This window comes from Muntiacus reevesi, chromosome 13, assembly GCF_963930625.1.
Source record: "Muntiacus reevesi chromosome 13, mMunRee1.1, whole genome shotgun sequence".
In the NCBI taxonomy this organism is placed as follows: Eukaryota; Metazoa; Chordata; class Mammalia; order Artiodactyla; family Cervidae; genus Muntiacus; species Muntiacus reevesi.
In genome coordinates this window covers 63,053,969-63,069,695 of record NC_089261.1, presented here as the reverse complement: position 1 = coordinate 63,069,695, position 15,727 = coordinate 63,053,969, and the positions used below count along the sequence as shown (strand labels likewise).

Below are 15,727 nucleotides of genomic sequence, written 5' to 3'. Positions count from 1 at the left end.
AGAAGCTAGCCAGATATAGGAGCCAGAAAAATAGGTAATATACAAACTTAAGAGCAAAATATGAATACCAAAATTTTCTAGGATTTAGAACTTTTTTCTGGCCAGAAGAATTTATTACTGACTTGTGATAAGGTCATCAAGATTTATCAGGTATTGTCACAAGAAAATAGGAAAGATGAAAAATGGGAATAGTTTTCTAATATAATTGAATTTGACAGTTTTTATTTTTAAGACTAGAATTCATTTATTGATATAGATCCAAGTTACATAAAAATAACCCTACAACCAAAGGGATCACAAACATGCATATATTTGACTAATTTAAATAATGTGACAATGCATTTAGATTATATAATAACAAGAATAATTTTTATAATAGCTACCCCTCATTTCAGTAATTAACATTGTTTTACTGTAATAGAATGATAGTAGAACATAATATACCTTAATAGAACAATATGAATTTAATGACTTCAGTGAAATAAATGTCAGTGTTTCTCTTTTATTCTTGATTATTTTATTCTGAATGTTGAATTTTGCCTGTTTTTTTGACAGTCATACCTATTTGTGGTCTGAACACCTTTTCCTGCATCAGGGAAATGCTAAATGTGTGACTGCTACCGATAGCATCTGAAAGGCTTATTCTGTTCCCTGTCCTGAAGATTAGGTTTAACTTGGGCAGAGGGAAAAGGAGCCTGAGCAAAGAAAGGAGCGGGGAGAAGATAAGGTATTCTCAGAGCACCCTCTCATTTCTCATAGGGTGCTTAAACACAGCCGCACAAAACGAGCGTCGCCCGACTCCAGGATGCCGTTGGCACAGAGTTTGGTGAGAACAGTGCTCCTTTGGGCTGTGCCACTTAATATAGCTCTGCTCTATCACACGTGATTTTTGAATTCTTACTGTTTTCTCATCTGTCTTTTCTCAAGGTCAGAGACAAAATATCTTAATAGTCTTTGTATCCCTAGCTACTGGCTCAAGGTTGAGTTGGTCATTATTAGACAATGTTTTAGGAGTCTACTTCAGTATCCATCCATTCAGCACTGTTAATTGGTCGATTGGATTGCCATACTTTCTCTGAGGAAAGCTAAACTTTAGAGTCTTGCAATTTACTTGTGGAACGTAATATATTATTTATAGGTAAACCATTCAACTCTTAGAGGAAGATTATGGATCATCCCTTAGTTACTCTGTTTTAATATTTCTTCCTTTTCCAAGTGATTCTCTTCTGGCTCATCCTTATTCATTTTCTTTGGTAGATCAAATCACTGTCCACAGTGGGCCTGGGAGGGGAACAAATAGCCTATTTATTGCTGCTTGAGTTGTATTTCCTTCTAAGATTTATTTCGGCAGTCTATCTGATTTTGTTCTTGTAGAATAGAAAGTACATATTCTGTATATAAAAACAGCATTGAGTTATATTATGTAGCTCATAGCAATATGTTAAAGTTCTATTTGTACAAATACATATATGTGTAGGTTTTTACAAGAGCAGAAAGGTAATTAGGTGACTTTTGCAGAGTCAGACACGACTGATGCAGCTGAGCATGATGCATGCTTATACTTTGAAAAAGACAGGCCTATGTTGTCATTTTAGTCTTAGACTTTGAGATTAGGCCAAAGAAAGGGGAAGAAATAATTAGAAAGAATCATTAGAACATTTATTTTCACCGTCATCCACAACTTTTCAAATATAGTATATTCCTGTTAGTCAAAGGTACTTGGAGCTTGTGTAATAACAGGGGACCTAACTACCAGACCTTTTATAGAGAAGGCTTTATTTCTAGATCTTATAGAGCCTAGGGTTACATCCTGAATTGGAGTACTTTTCTGAGGATCTTAGTTTTAATTATTCATAGAAATGGGTATAGATGAGGTTTTTGAATGTGACATCATGTAGTACTAATGTAATTTTTTTTGATAGATACAGATATATAGAGGTATAGGTATATCGTGACCTAGATGTATATTTCTAAATTCTCACAATAAGTGATTTCTCATCTTATCCATGCTTGTATTTGGTCAGCAGTCTGTTTCTGAGTACATGAAGTCTTTTAAATTTTTCTAGCCATACCATAGTGATAACTACAAAAATATATAACAAGTTAGTTCATAAACTTATGAGAAAAGTGTTGGATCAGTTTCCCAAATTTGTCAGTTTCTTATCCTTTTTCCCCCGAGAAGGAGATTTTGGAGAGGGAGTGTCAGTATTTCCTAAATAAGAGTGAAATCTTTATGTGAATAATCAAAACATATTGAGATTGAAACCTACACATTCCCCTTCCCAGTCATGTTCTAAACTGACAAATTGTGACTCATTTTCTCAGTGATACAGCTTTATGCTGAGACTGTCTGTTGTTGGAAGGAGCAGAGTTGGGACAAAACAGTGAATTTTTATGTCTCAGTTTCTTACTAGGTAGATGACTTTAAACTTGCTAGTAATTATCCTTATCTGAAAGAAAAAATGAATATGACGTTTTTTTCAAAGAGCATATATTACTCTTAACAATCAGAAATTGGATGGTAAATGCTAATTTTTTCGAATGAGGCTAATAATGATTCCATTTTGAGTAAATTCCTTGAAAGTTTCTATTCTGCCTTATCTGGAGAGACTTTCAAAAATGTATTGAAATTGTTGGTCTCTCCAACTGGTTGTTGTAATCCATTCTGGATCTGTGATCTGAAATGAATGATTTCCCTTTTGTCTTCAGACTATTTTTAATTGTTGTAACGGGGTAGACTACTTGTCTTGAGAAGATATTCTGAGATGTAGTTTTCAGGATGGTGGAAAGATTATCATGCTGAGGTATATAGATTTCTTCATTTTATTTGAATATATCTAAAGTATTTTTAAATTGATAGAATGTCTACATTTGAAGCCAGAAGTCCATAATTAGCTTTATTTACATAAAACTTACCTTAAAATTTTTTCTACGATGTGCACAGTTTCTACATTTCTAATACATCAGTGCTTTTGTTTCAGCCAAATGTCACCATTGTGACCATTATTTGTTACTGTCGAAGAGCACAAAAATAGATATTATAGTTCTGTTTCCTCCTAATTGTGGTTATTATTGTTACAGATATTTTCTTTGAGTTTCTTGAAAATTTGTGAATGATTTTATAATTCCTCTGGTTTTTCTACTGCTTGACAAAAATGATCACACACATAGCCATCGGATTTGACTTCTCTCTCAATATTATACTAGAATCTATTGTTACCTAATTTAGTAACAATTTTATAATAGCAGCTTAACATGTCTTATAATTTTAATTGTTATCAAGAAGAATGACATCGTTTAATTTGACTTAAAATTTGGAAGAATGGATGAATGACAAATTAATAATTTACCACCTTTGCATAATACTGAAGCACAGAATATTAGAAGGATTGATGGCAGAAAAGGTTAACAAATTTTAGCAGCTTTCATTAGCTTTACACCGTCATATGTTTGTGGTGCTGACTGAAATAGGCTTTGTAGGAGATCTCAGTCTAGGGAACTAATTACTTGTGCCGATTGCTGCTCTGATGAATAGACCCTCATTGTATCATTCCCCTGAAGACGAGGAGCAGCCTGTGATTCACGACTGCATCCTGGCTGATATTTGATAATAATTTTAACAGATAAATGTAGGTAGGCAGAATGATGAAGTACCTATCCAGGCTCCATGACTATCAAAGCCATACACATAGCCATCTGTGTACCGCCTTTCCCCACTATCCTAAGGAGAATTTTATTTTATTAGTTGAGCTCAAACAACTGTTTTCTGTGCTTATGTGTATTCTATAGGTATTTCTTATTTAAATTTAAATGCTATCATAATAATACTTTTCATTTGAAAGGTAGACAGCAAAATAACAGAAGAATGAAAGAGGTTTTCAATTTTTTTCTCTTCGAGGGCTACAGTTCTTACACATTTTTGTATTCCACTTAGATTACTTTATATTTCCTCCTCTTTAGGCATGAACAAAATCGACAAAGGAAATCTTTGCTGTTTCCTTGTCTCCCCAGCATTCTCATGAAGAGCATAGGATTCCTATTGTTTTTGAAAAATATTTTCTTTAAATAATGCCCTGTTTTTTAATCTATGCTTTCATTAATCTGAGCTGATTTTTAATTGGTGAAGTACTTATTTACAAATCTATTTTGAACTTTTAAAGGTAGCCTCTTTAAACCATCACAACATGGATAACTTTTATGTAGGTATTTTGGGACTGTCAGTTGGTCAAGGCTACTAATTTGTCAAAGGTGACAGGTACAATTTTATTAGCTCATGAAATACAAGTGCAGTTTTATTTTGCATTAGTCATTTTTTTTGCAGAAGCTTTGATTATGAATTTTTAAATTTCATTATTGAAACTACAGGTTTTCATGTTGTATATCTCTAGTGTAAATATATTCTGCAGAGTTTTTTTTAATTGTAACTGAAAAAACTTCATATTAGTGTTTTCCTTAGAAAACATTTTTCAGCATGCTAGATCATGATTAGTTAATAGAAAAGAAAGTTGACATTCATATATTGCCATGTAAAAAGATCTACATAATTGGGGAAAATAGAGTGGAACTTGAATTGAGTGAACCCTTTAAAAAATACATTTCTAAAAGTATGCTTTTGATATAGCAATTATTGCACATCATATACCATGTAGTTTTTAATTAAATATAAAAACAGACTACATAAAACAGAAATCCAATCTGATTTGCTTGAAAATAGATTGCTGTTTCACTCTATAGGAATGGTTTATTTAAAAACAGTAAGTGGAAAAGAAATGCATTTTCTTGTGTTGTTCTAAGCCTCAGGGGCTAAATGTAATGAATATTTTAAGAGATTATTTTAATTAAATTCCTGCACATCTAAACAGAGTAATATTTTATTATCACATACATAACCATGTAACTGAGATATTCATTAAAGTTAACACTTTCTGGACCAAGAATTCATGGTATGATTTACTGACCTTGTGCAAAAAGGCACAAATTAGGAAGAAAAATGAAGGGGGACAGACTTTGATTAATATAGGTAATGCTATACCATATTTATAATAGCCTTTTCCCTATTCTGGCTTATAAATGCAGCCACAGAGAAAGGTGCCCTGCTGAGGCTGAAATGAGGCTGAAATCAGAGCACATGCCACTAGAGTGTGGGGAAACTGATCACACTGTCAGCAATTCATTTCAAAATGATGTATTTAGTGCTCATTTCACCTTCCAAGAAAAAGGAAAAGGAGTTCCTTAGACTGGAAGGTGATATTGTTATTTTCAAGGACATACCTAAGTTAAAGATTGCAGAAAGGGGAGTGTGAGGTGGAGGGAGAATTAAGAGGAATGGGAGGGAAGAAAAGGCAGGGCAAACAAGGAGAGCTTTATGCAGAAATTCAGTGCTACCACGCTGTTTGATAATTGCTAACATATGTGGCTTCTCTGTTTCATTGTAGTCGTCCTCGTGAGTTCTGGCGCCTGGACCACTGGGAGGATGACTTGCGGCGCCGGCGACGGTTTGTGCGCAACCCTCTAGGATCGACACATCCTGAAGCGACCCTAAAAACGGCCGTGGAGCATGGTCAGTGTGCAAACCACTCCCTGCCAGTAGCACGCAGCAGGTACAGTACTTGGTAATGAAGAGCATACCTTCATTATTACAAGGTACTGTAAAATGCTCGGTGCCATATCCCCCAGCTCTTCACCCCAGAATCAGAAGTTAAATTTTTATAGTCAGTGTAGGGTCCTGTGAAATTATGGTCTCAAGTGTACTTATTTATTATGTTACACATGCAAAACCTCCTTAACATAGACCCTTTGTTTCAGAGTAGGAGGATAAAATATTTCTCCTTTTCAGTGACATACTCAGCTTTGAGTGAATTAATCCAGGACGTCTGTCTTAAATCCATGAATATCAGAAAGACAGCATTTACAAACCAAATAGGTTTCCAGGTCTTGTCGTGTGCATATGGTTTTCCCTCAATCATGGTATTTTAGCATGAGATTATGAAGTGGGAGAGATAGTAATAAATGTCCAAGTGCCTCCATACTTTCTGAGCCTTGATTTGTAGATGGTTGTGATAGATGGCTCCTGGAAAAAGAATAGACATTATTTTCATATGTTCCTGTTCTGCATCATCTTGTTATCAGAACTTAACAATTTTTCCTTTTTTGATGTAATGCATAGCACTGTGATTCAGTTGAGGTAGAAGCCTCATGAGCAAATTGGAAAAACTGAAAAAGTCCTTTGGACTTTTGATAGTATACTGTCTTTGATCATAGGGTTTCTACATAGGTTTTGTAATTTTTGAAAGCCAGTTAAGTTTTGTTGGTTAAGGGGGGAAATGTACCCACTCATATTAAATTGTTTTTTATTTTATAAAATAAAAATCAGTTAGTTTTTAGTAAGATGAGAAATAGTTCTCATTTCCCTTTTTCAGGGTATTAGTTTAACATGCAGCAGCTTATGGTTAAGTGATAATATGTAATGTCCAAAATAAATGTTAAATTACATTCAAGGAGGATATTAAGAATTTAGATTAAAAGTCTGTGATCTTAGGTTTGGCCTCAGTCAGGCAGCTTAACCTCTTGCACTCAGCCTTAAAGAGCCATTTCTGGAAGAAAATGTCCACAATATGTCATCAGATACAACACCAAATGTGACATCAGTCCTTTAAAATAAATGATCATACAGAGAATAGTCAATAACAAAGTGATCTTACAGCAATAATAGTCGCAGGGCCCTACATCTTCAACTACAGGAGGTGGAGAAGGAGAAATAAGATGTAAAATTAATTAGGCCACTTTTGCTTTTAAGGTTCAAGTGCTTTTTATGTAGTGCTATGAATTTCAAGAGTTTTATATATTTTTTTTTCTTCTTTCATTTTGTTTTTGGCCTTTTTTTTTTGTTTTAGTTAATAACACACTGAAAACAATTAGCCTTTTGCAGTTTTATTCTTTTCAATCAAAAAGATGTTGCCATGTGCACTTAAAATTTAATAAGTATCTCTCTTATTGTCATTTAGCATTCAGTTGTGAGTTCTGAAGTATGTGAATGACTATAAAAATATTTTTATGAAAAATTTTCCTTTTTTATCTGGAAGGGGGCCCTGTTTTCTAAAATTGCACATAGGCAAACTGTTAGTACTTTATTGTGAAAGAAATAGCACTAACTGAATTTAAAATTTGTTGTACAGAGCTTATTAAAATCAATTGATCAAAGATAGTACATTGAACCACTTTGGGGAATCATAGGATTTTTTATAATGAGTAAATTTTAATTTTGTTGTTGAATTTTAACTTTTCAAATAACATTATGTCAACTTTTTTAATGCTGAGTCTGATGTTTTTTAGAAGATATTTGTTAGCAACACTTACTGTCATTTAAGACTTAGAATCCTATTTAGAAGTAGATTTCACTCCAATTAGTCTAAATAGTAATTGAAAGGTTAACATAATATTAATGTTATCTGTGTTTTATTATGCATTTTTAAATTAAGAGAAAAGTAAAGTTTAGCATTTTATGTAATTCCATTTCATTTGGTAATATTTTATACTAGTTTCATAATGTTTAATATTTAAAGGACTGAAAGATTAAGAACATATGTTTAAATCTGAAATATATTTTTAAAAACTAACAAAATGTGTATTATGTAGTAGATGCTTCCAATTAAAAAGATGTTATATTTTATATAACTTTTTTAAAAAAAGGTAAAAGCTCTAGCTAATCAAATATTGTATATTTTAAAATTTTAAATAATAACGATTAGTCAGTTTGGGAACTCAGCACATAGATTGTAGTATAGTGTTGTTTGATGTCTGTGTGATTTATGCTACTGTATTAGGTAAGCAAAGAGCTTAATTTTTTGAGGTTTTATTAATTAGAGTATCTTTTAGTTAACGTTCAATTTTAGTTTTGTATTAATTATAAAGCTCTCTGTTTTTTTAATCCTAACTTAATTACAGTAAGGAAGCTAATAAAAATAAATATTGATATATTAAGAATCAAGTACGCAAAACAACATAGTTAATGTGATCAAAATGCAGTTGAAATCAGAATTTATTGTGGATGAACACTGTGCTTCAGTGGTGAATTCAAAGAATTAAATAGATTTTCCTGAGGATAGTATGTCACTTTAATGCTCTTTTATGACTTCTCACTTTTATTTGCAATTTAACTAAGGAGACAGAACATTTTGAAAATGCAGACTCTTAAAACATCACAAGCTATAGTACTATTATTAAAGGAAGATATCTAAATAGAAATACTGTTGGCGATTAGCTATGTATTTTAGTAGTAGGAGCCATCTTTTTTTTATAGATTGATTTGATTTGAAGGAAAGCCTCTGGTGTAAGGGTGGCAGAGTAAATACCTGAAGAGTGATGTTCTCTGTTCAGGCGATCAATACCAGCCCCATGACTCTACTTCTGGCTACCTTCTAGTTAAAAACAAATTTTTTAATTCTGACAATTTAATTGCCCTTCCCAAGTTCACATTAACTTGCTTGGGGAAAAGGGCTTTAGGTAATTTTTCACAGAGAGACCCTCCAAAGTGGTTATTTATAAAAGTCATTTTGTAATGGGAGATTTCTTTAACTTTGTAGAAACTGAGTCATATTTTAAAATTAAAATGAATACTTCCTCTTATGATTAAATATTCTTTATAAAAACTAGCAGCAGGAAGCAGAGGTGGGTATTTGATTTTTTGAGGGCATTTTTTCCAATTTTGTAGTTTTAAAATTTATCAGAAATCAGTTGTAATGATTTGTAACATTCTCCTAATGCACAGAGACCAGTTTGTCAGTTATTTATCATCAGAGCATTTTAGATCTGAAAAGAACTTAAAGCTAAAGTCTAATCTGACTTTATTTTTTACAGATAAGGAAACTGAGGAAACAAAAATCCAACATCCTTCTTAGTAGATACAGAGCTAAATCTCAGGTTAACTGATGGCTCATCAGATTTTCTTACTACTCTGCTGTACTGTCTTCTAAAATTCATTGTTAAATATAATGGGAATTTTATATTCAAAGGCATGTTTTGAATTTAAAAAATGTTTTAAATGGTGGAAAGATTGGTTTTAATTCAAATACTAAAACAGTTTAGCACTAGAATCCTATTGCATTTAAGACATGTTTATTTTGTAGAGAATTTGCATACTAATAGAAGTATATGAGGAGTATTTTACATAGTTTTACAAGTGTCTTGTAATCACATTTACTGATACAAGCAATTGATCTGATTTTCTAGGGATGACAGACTATGTAAAGATCGCAAATCATATCATTCTCTCATATCTTCAAATAATGCCAGATATTATTGCTGCTTTTTTAGGATAAATATACATTAGATTCTCTGTCTAAAGCTTTTGAGAAATCCATGTTGGACTTGGCTTCTTCTCCTAATTATACATTGTAGTTTAAGTAACTTTTCTAGAATAAATTTTATTGGCTTTGGAAATTGCATAAACTATAAAGGAGAATTAGTTTAGGACAGTAGTTGAATATAAAACATTCTTTATGTGTCCTGTTCAGAATCAACAGTTACGGTATCCACTACACATCACACTAAGTCTACACTCATATTTATTTTATGTACAATTAAGGTCACTTTGTTATACCAATAATTATCTTTCTTTTTTAATTAACAAAGTGGCTAATTCTTAATGTATAAACCTCTTTTACCGTACCATACTAGGACTATTGATAATTCCAGTTCACTGGAACAGTCACTGAACTTTTAAAAAGAGATTTGTATATCATGAGTAGAACAGTTTTCTATTTTCTTTCCCCATTTTAATTTTACTTGGCTCATCTGTGTTACCTAGATAAATTAACTCAGCTAGCTCTGAAGAACTGGAACTTTACATTTTGAGGACCAGCTTTTCTCTGAGCCTGCTCATTGCTCGTAGCCCCAGTGAATCACATGTTTCAAATAAAACATTTTTTACAGATTTCTGCAGTTTTATGTATCAGTTGCAACTTAGTTATCAGGTTAGGATAAATATTAAATCAGAATAAGAAGTGAGATTAGTGAAGGCAGTTTGTTGATAGTGAAATGAAAAATTTAAACAGTTATCATGTTTGTTAGTAATTTTATTAACTAGAAAAGATCTGAATCAAGCTTTAAAATTGAACCAAAAGTATATTTTGACTTCATCCAATTAAACTTTTATACAAGTGTAGGATACACTCACGGAAGATATTAAAATAATTGATTCTTGTTTTAATGGTTGATTGAGTATAAGACAAATGAAAGTTAAAAACATACTTTTCCCAGCACATATAAACATGATAATTATCTTTTATTTTATGCTTGGGACAGTTTTGTTCTAATTTTGAGGGGGGAAAGAAGTTCTTTAGTAGAAAGCTATTAGACCACTGAGAATTGAACACCAGCGCATGTGGTGTGTATTAGAGTACTGTTGGTAATTTTACTGCTGCTAACTTAAAATCCTCAAGGGGGAGTTAATTACAGGAAAACCATTCTAAATATCAGTAAGCTGCATATTTTCCATGACAAGAGCTTTTTCAGTTGAGGTTGAACAATCCCAGAATCTAAGCTTGTAAAAATAAGTAAATAAATAAATTAAAGTGGTGTTTGTATGTGTACGGTAGAGCTATAGTGTTTTAAATTTTTTCCATAAAATTTTATTTAATTCAGAAATTATTGTGTCTTATTTGTTGTCAGCATGATGAGAAACATATTTAAAATTTTAAAATTTCAGTTGGGATAAAAGGTTATAGTTAGTAGTCATTTAAATGAATGTAATTTACTGAGCTATTTTAAACCATTGCATATTGCCATTGACGACTCTTACAGTCATTTCAGTTTTTGTAAATGTTTTCAGATTAGTTTTTTTTCCTTCTTTCAAATAAGGTTGGTATGGCAACCATGTATGGCAGTAATCAGAGAGAGTAGCGAGTGAGCTCTTGAATTTAGTTGTTTTGGATTTGTTGGGCCTATGTTCATCAAATTTAGGTTTGGAAATGAATATGTCTTTATTCTATACTTATTTCTTATGATTGTGACTTAATCTTTTAAAATGCATTATGGGAAACATTAGATTTAGTCAACCAACCAGTAAATTATGTATACATTCGTATTTGTATATTGATTATTTTCATTTTCTCTGGCATAGTGGTTAGAAGCTCAGATTCTGGTGCCACAGTGACTAGATTTGATTCTTGACTACTTCTCATTAACTGTGTTGCCTTGAGGAGGTTATAAAACCTCTCTGAGTGTGTTTGCTCGTATGAAAAGGAGAATTTAGCAGAAGGTGTATGAGAATTAAATGAGTTAAATGTCTAAAGTGCTTTTGAATACTCTTCGGCACATGATAAGTGTATTTAATTTTAGCATTATTATTTCTGTTTTGAAGGAATTATGCATCCAGGAAGTGAGAATGTAGAATACTGAATTTGTGCTAAAACTCTGACTGGCTACTGTTAATTTATTGTAATTTACTTCATAACAAAATACAGATGATGATGATTTTTCTTGTGTTTCTCTGTGACTAATTTATTTTTAGTAAAATTGTTAGTAAGTTGAAAAAGATGTTGTTAGCAATGTTTGTGATTTCAAGGTAAGGAAATGTAAATGCTGCAAATATAAACAATGATGTAAAAACTTATACTGCTATTTTCCAAAAAAATAGTGGTTTTTGGGTATGTTTCTTTATAGTATTTAAGAAAATAGAGCCATTTTAATTATATACTTTAAGTTCTTTTCAAATACTTATTGAGACTTTCATATATGTATACCATACTATGCTATATGTGGGTGTGGGAGAAAATAAGATTTTATTTATCCATAGAGGATAATCAATACTAAATAGAGAAAGCTTCTTCCCATGACTTTCTTATTTAATAGAAAGCTCCTGTGTTCATTTAAATAGTGTCATAAATATTATATGTAAATGTTATACATGGTGAACTCACAATAAATATGATAAAAATAAACTTTTATCTTTAACATTATCCATAACCATACCTATTAAACTCAAAGAAGCCTTGCTTTCTCACGTTAACCAGTTAGGACACATGCAGTTTAACTGTCTAGAATAAATTCTCTAGATAAGTGTTTCTTCAGACTGAGTGCCTTGTCCTGTATCTGGGTTTGGGGCCTTGTGCCTCGTCAGATACTGCGGTGGAGCAGAAAGCCTCTCCATCTGATTGCTGCCAGTGGCTGCTGCCTGGAGGAGCAGGTGCTTTTTCCTCTCAGGTCTCCCAGTCACATAGGCGTCTGAACTTGCCCTTATGTGACACTATGAGCTTTAAAAAAATCCCAGTCCAGACGTTAGCATCTGCTTTTGTATGTTTCTTAAGGAGAAGTCTGCTCAAACTGAGGGGAGTCGCCTTGGAGGGTTACAGGGTCTGAGCTTCTGCACGGACTCCTTGCAGCTGCCCTGCCGCTCCTCTCGCTGGGTCCGCCGATGGCTGCGGGTGCTCTGCCTCCCCTTCTTTCCTTCCCTCATCGGTGCTGTTCCCTTTCCTTCCTTCCCCCCTCAGGCTGCCTCCGCACTGTGATTCTGGCGATCCTGGCGCCGCTGCTCTGCACGGGATGCTCCAGTTTGGGCGGTGTGAGGCTCCTTGCCCAGATGCCTCTCATCCCGGGCTTTCTGTTATGTTTGCCCCCGGGGTGTCTTAGCCCTTTAGTTTAAACACATGGAGGAGGTAGTGTTTGAGCCTCCACGTAGTTTCCGCACTGCCTTGCTCTTGGATATTTGTGTAAGGGCTGCAGCAGGGCTGTGGCAGGGGTGAAATGTATGGAAGGTCAGTGTGAAGCAAAGAGGGCGGATGGAGGGAGAGGAAGAGCCTGCAGCTTCTGGGAGCTGCTATGGCTTTATTAGCATCGGCCATGGCCTCAGAAGCTGGCCTGGATCCTCATTGGCTGCGAATAGCTCTCGGCCCTAAACCCTTCTTATTTCTGGATTCTCCTTCACAGCCACTCCCCCACCATTGCATAATGTTTGTGGGTATAATATTATTCACAGGAATGAATCAATCTTCCTTTTTTTTCAGTGTTAAGCGTGTATTGTTTCCAAAACTAGGTTCTGATTTTTTTCTACTAACAAAAAAAAAGTGCTGTTATTGAACCTTCTTCTGCCTTAAATATAAGTAAACAAATGGTTCAGTGAGCAGTGCCAGGGTCAGATTTAATGGGATTAGGGTGCTTGTTCAAGGTAACGTTAGACTAAGTTTGGGGAATCACGGTTGTCAGAAGGAGCGTGTGGGCCATCCCCGTCACTTTCCCCACCCCGGATGATGCTGGGTAAAATGAGTGACCATCTCGGCCACCTCTCCTTAACTCAGTTCCCTGCCCCTCTGCCACAGGACTCTTCCCAAAGTTGATGGACAGCTTTGTTTCCTTTTCATTTCAGCTGCAGATGAAGATATTCTTGCTAAAGGAAAACAGTCCATCAAGAGTCAGGCTTTAGGAAATCAGAACTTGGAAAACGAGACCCTCCTGGAAGGTGACGATGATACTCTGTCATCCATGGATGAGAAGGATTTAGAGAATCTCACCGGTAAATTCAGTGGTTGTGCCCATACTTGAGCTAGCTCTGGCCCAAGAAGCATTTAATTACACACTTTTCCAGCTGTGACTGCTAGGACTCCCAGCTACGCACCCACAATTATGTTAAGTGAAGACTGCTTTTGTTCTTCTAAACATTTCCCCCCGCATCTTCAATGCTGTATCCCCGTCACTCTGTTCTGTTCATTCTCTTTACCTACTCATCTTTTACTTTGATGAATAATCTTTACTGAGAAAGAATAAAAGTGTAAAGCAGCAACAGCAAAATTGCATCACCCATCTAATGGGATTTACCTAATCTCTACAGAATGAGAGCTATAAGTAAAATTATGGCACTTGCTTTGTAAATAAAGCTTGTAGGCAGATGAGCTATTTGCTTTGATATACAGGTCTTAAGAAACATGCTGCATATACATTTAACTCTCTCAAAAACAAATCCATTTCAAGAATGCTATGGCTTTTCACAGAATTCACATATTTTACCTGATGTAGGAATTTTTGATTTGCACTCTGCAGATTTTCAGTTTTACTTCCCTTAAGGGAAAAATTCTCTTGTTTAGCTTGAAATTTTAGTCATTCATTAAATAGCTTTTTTCCTTTAATGCCCGTGACTCTATCCCTCAAGGAGGAAAGTCTGAAAGATTGTACAACTTCCATAGATGAAAGTTATATACCCTTCTATTTTGATAATTTTAAATTAAAAGGCATGAAAAAAATCTTTCATTTAGTGACATATCTGCAACCATGCAATGAATGATAATGAAAAGCAAAAACAGATGATGGTATCTTCTCTGATGGCCGTAAACCTCTTTGTAAAGTGAAATAAAATTAATTGGAGCTTACTGTGAAGGGATTTGGGGCAGGAGTAGAGAGGAAGGTGTGCTCTGCCCTTCTCTAGTCTCTTCCCTTGCATCCACTTACCCATTTCCTCCTCCTCTATTTTGCCTCTGTTCTTGCCACTAGTAATACATTCATACAGTAATAGAGGTGAAAGGGGAGTTTAATTATATAATCTTGACAATGGCAATAGGATTAAGAAGTAATCCACACTAATAAAGTGGTGTGGGTTAGAAATGAAGTGGAAATTGTCAGGGGTCTTCTGTAGGACCTAGGCTGCCCCAGCTCCTGCAGCTGTCTGCTTACCCTGTAATTGAATGTCTGAGAATGATTGAAAAAATGTTATTTCTTCTCAGGATTACATGCTAATGTATGGAGGGCAAAGGAGACAGCAAAAGAACACATAGCTGCTTATTTCATCCATTTATGAGGATGAGCTTTGGGAAATCATGGCCGTTCTGCAGTTTTCTGCTGCCCATCTGCAAACACAATGTATTTGTACATTGGGAATAGAGGGCAAAGCCTGCTCTGATCTCCGCAGAGCATCCCTCCTATTGTCCTGCTGGCACACATTAAGATTGATGTGAGATTAAGGACCAACACCCTTCCAACAATCGATAGAAATGTCAATTCATCTGAATTTTGAAACACTTATTCACCCATTGATTACCTGAATAGGTGTACCTTGTTTGTAGGCACTATATTAATTCAAGACTATAAATGCCAGTCTTGTCTTGCTTTTTTCTTCACCTATAGGATTTTTCCAGTGAGGAATTTACATGGAATTTCAAAACCTTACTACATCTATCATTACATAAGTATATATATGTATAATCGTTATTTTTAATCCTTATTTTAGGTTTGGCTGTAATATACTTTATGCTCTTCTATCTGTAGTGAATCCATTGTTTTCAGTAGCAGGCTGATTTGTCTCTTTGATAAGCCCTGTGGAGATTTGATTATTCCAATAAAAATTCATTCACTTGGAAATCCACCCTCCAGCTGTTTACTCCCAGAGTCCCCGAACTACACTAATATTAGATTTGGACACATTGAACAATATTTAACAATGGAAGGGCAGGCTTAGAAAAGAAGTATTTTTCTCAGTTTTTTATGGGGTAAAGTTGTTATGGAAGAGGTTTTGTGTCAGCCTGGCACAAAGTGTTTATCAGATAATATGGTTTAACGTTTCTCACTTCACTAATAAGCTGGTGATCTTTTTATAATCATGCCTCAGCCAAACACTAAGCTAACCTCTGGCCTTCGAAACCCATTGAGTCTTCCTTGCTCCTGGTTGTTGTTCCATGTTGTTTGATAGCCTGAGGCTTGTTTTCTAAATGGAATGTGGATGGACTTATTTAGGCAGAGTCACCTT

The 15,727-nt window shown here is 34.4% G+C and overlaps 1 protein-coding gene across 3 annotated transcripts in view; it reads left to right on the top strand.

Annotated features, from left to right (window-relative positions):
• Window positions 1–15,727, top strand: part of LRBA (LPS responsive beige-like anchor protein) — a 719,345-nt gene that overhangs the window by 397,280 nt on the left and 306,338 nt on the right. For all 3 annotated transcript variants that reach the window (XM_065905003.1, XM_065905001.1, XM_065905002.1), the window contains exons 38-39: window positions 5,436–5,560; window positions 13,361–13,507. In XM_065905003.1, coding sequence (XP_065761075.1) covers window positions 5,436–5,560; window positions 13,361–13,507 — 272 coding nt within the window. The remainder of the gene's footprint in view (window positions 1–5,435; window positions 5,561–13,360; window positions 13,508–15,727) is intronic.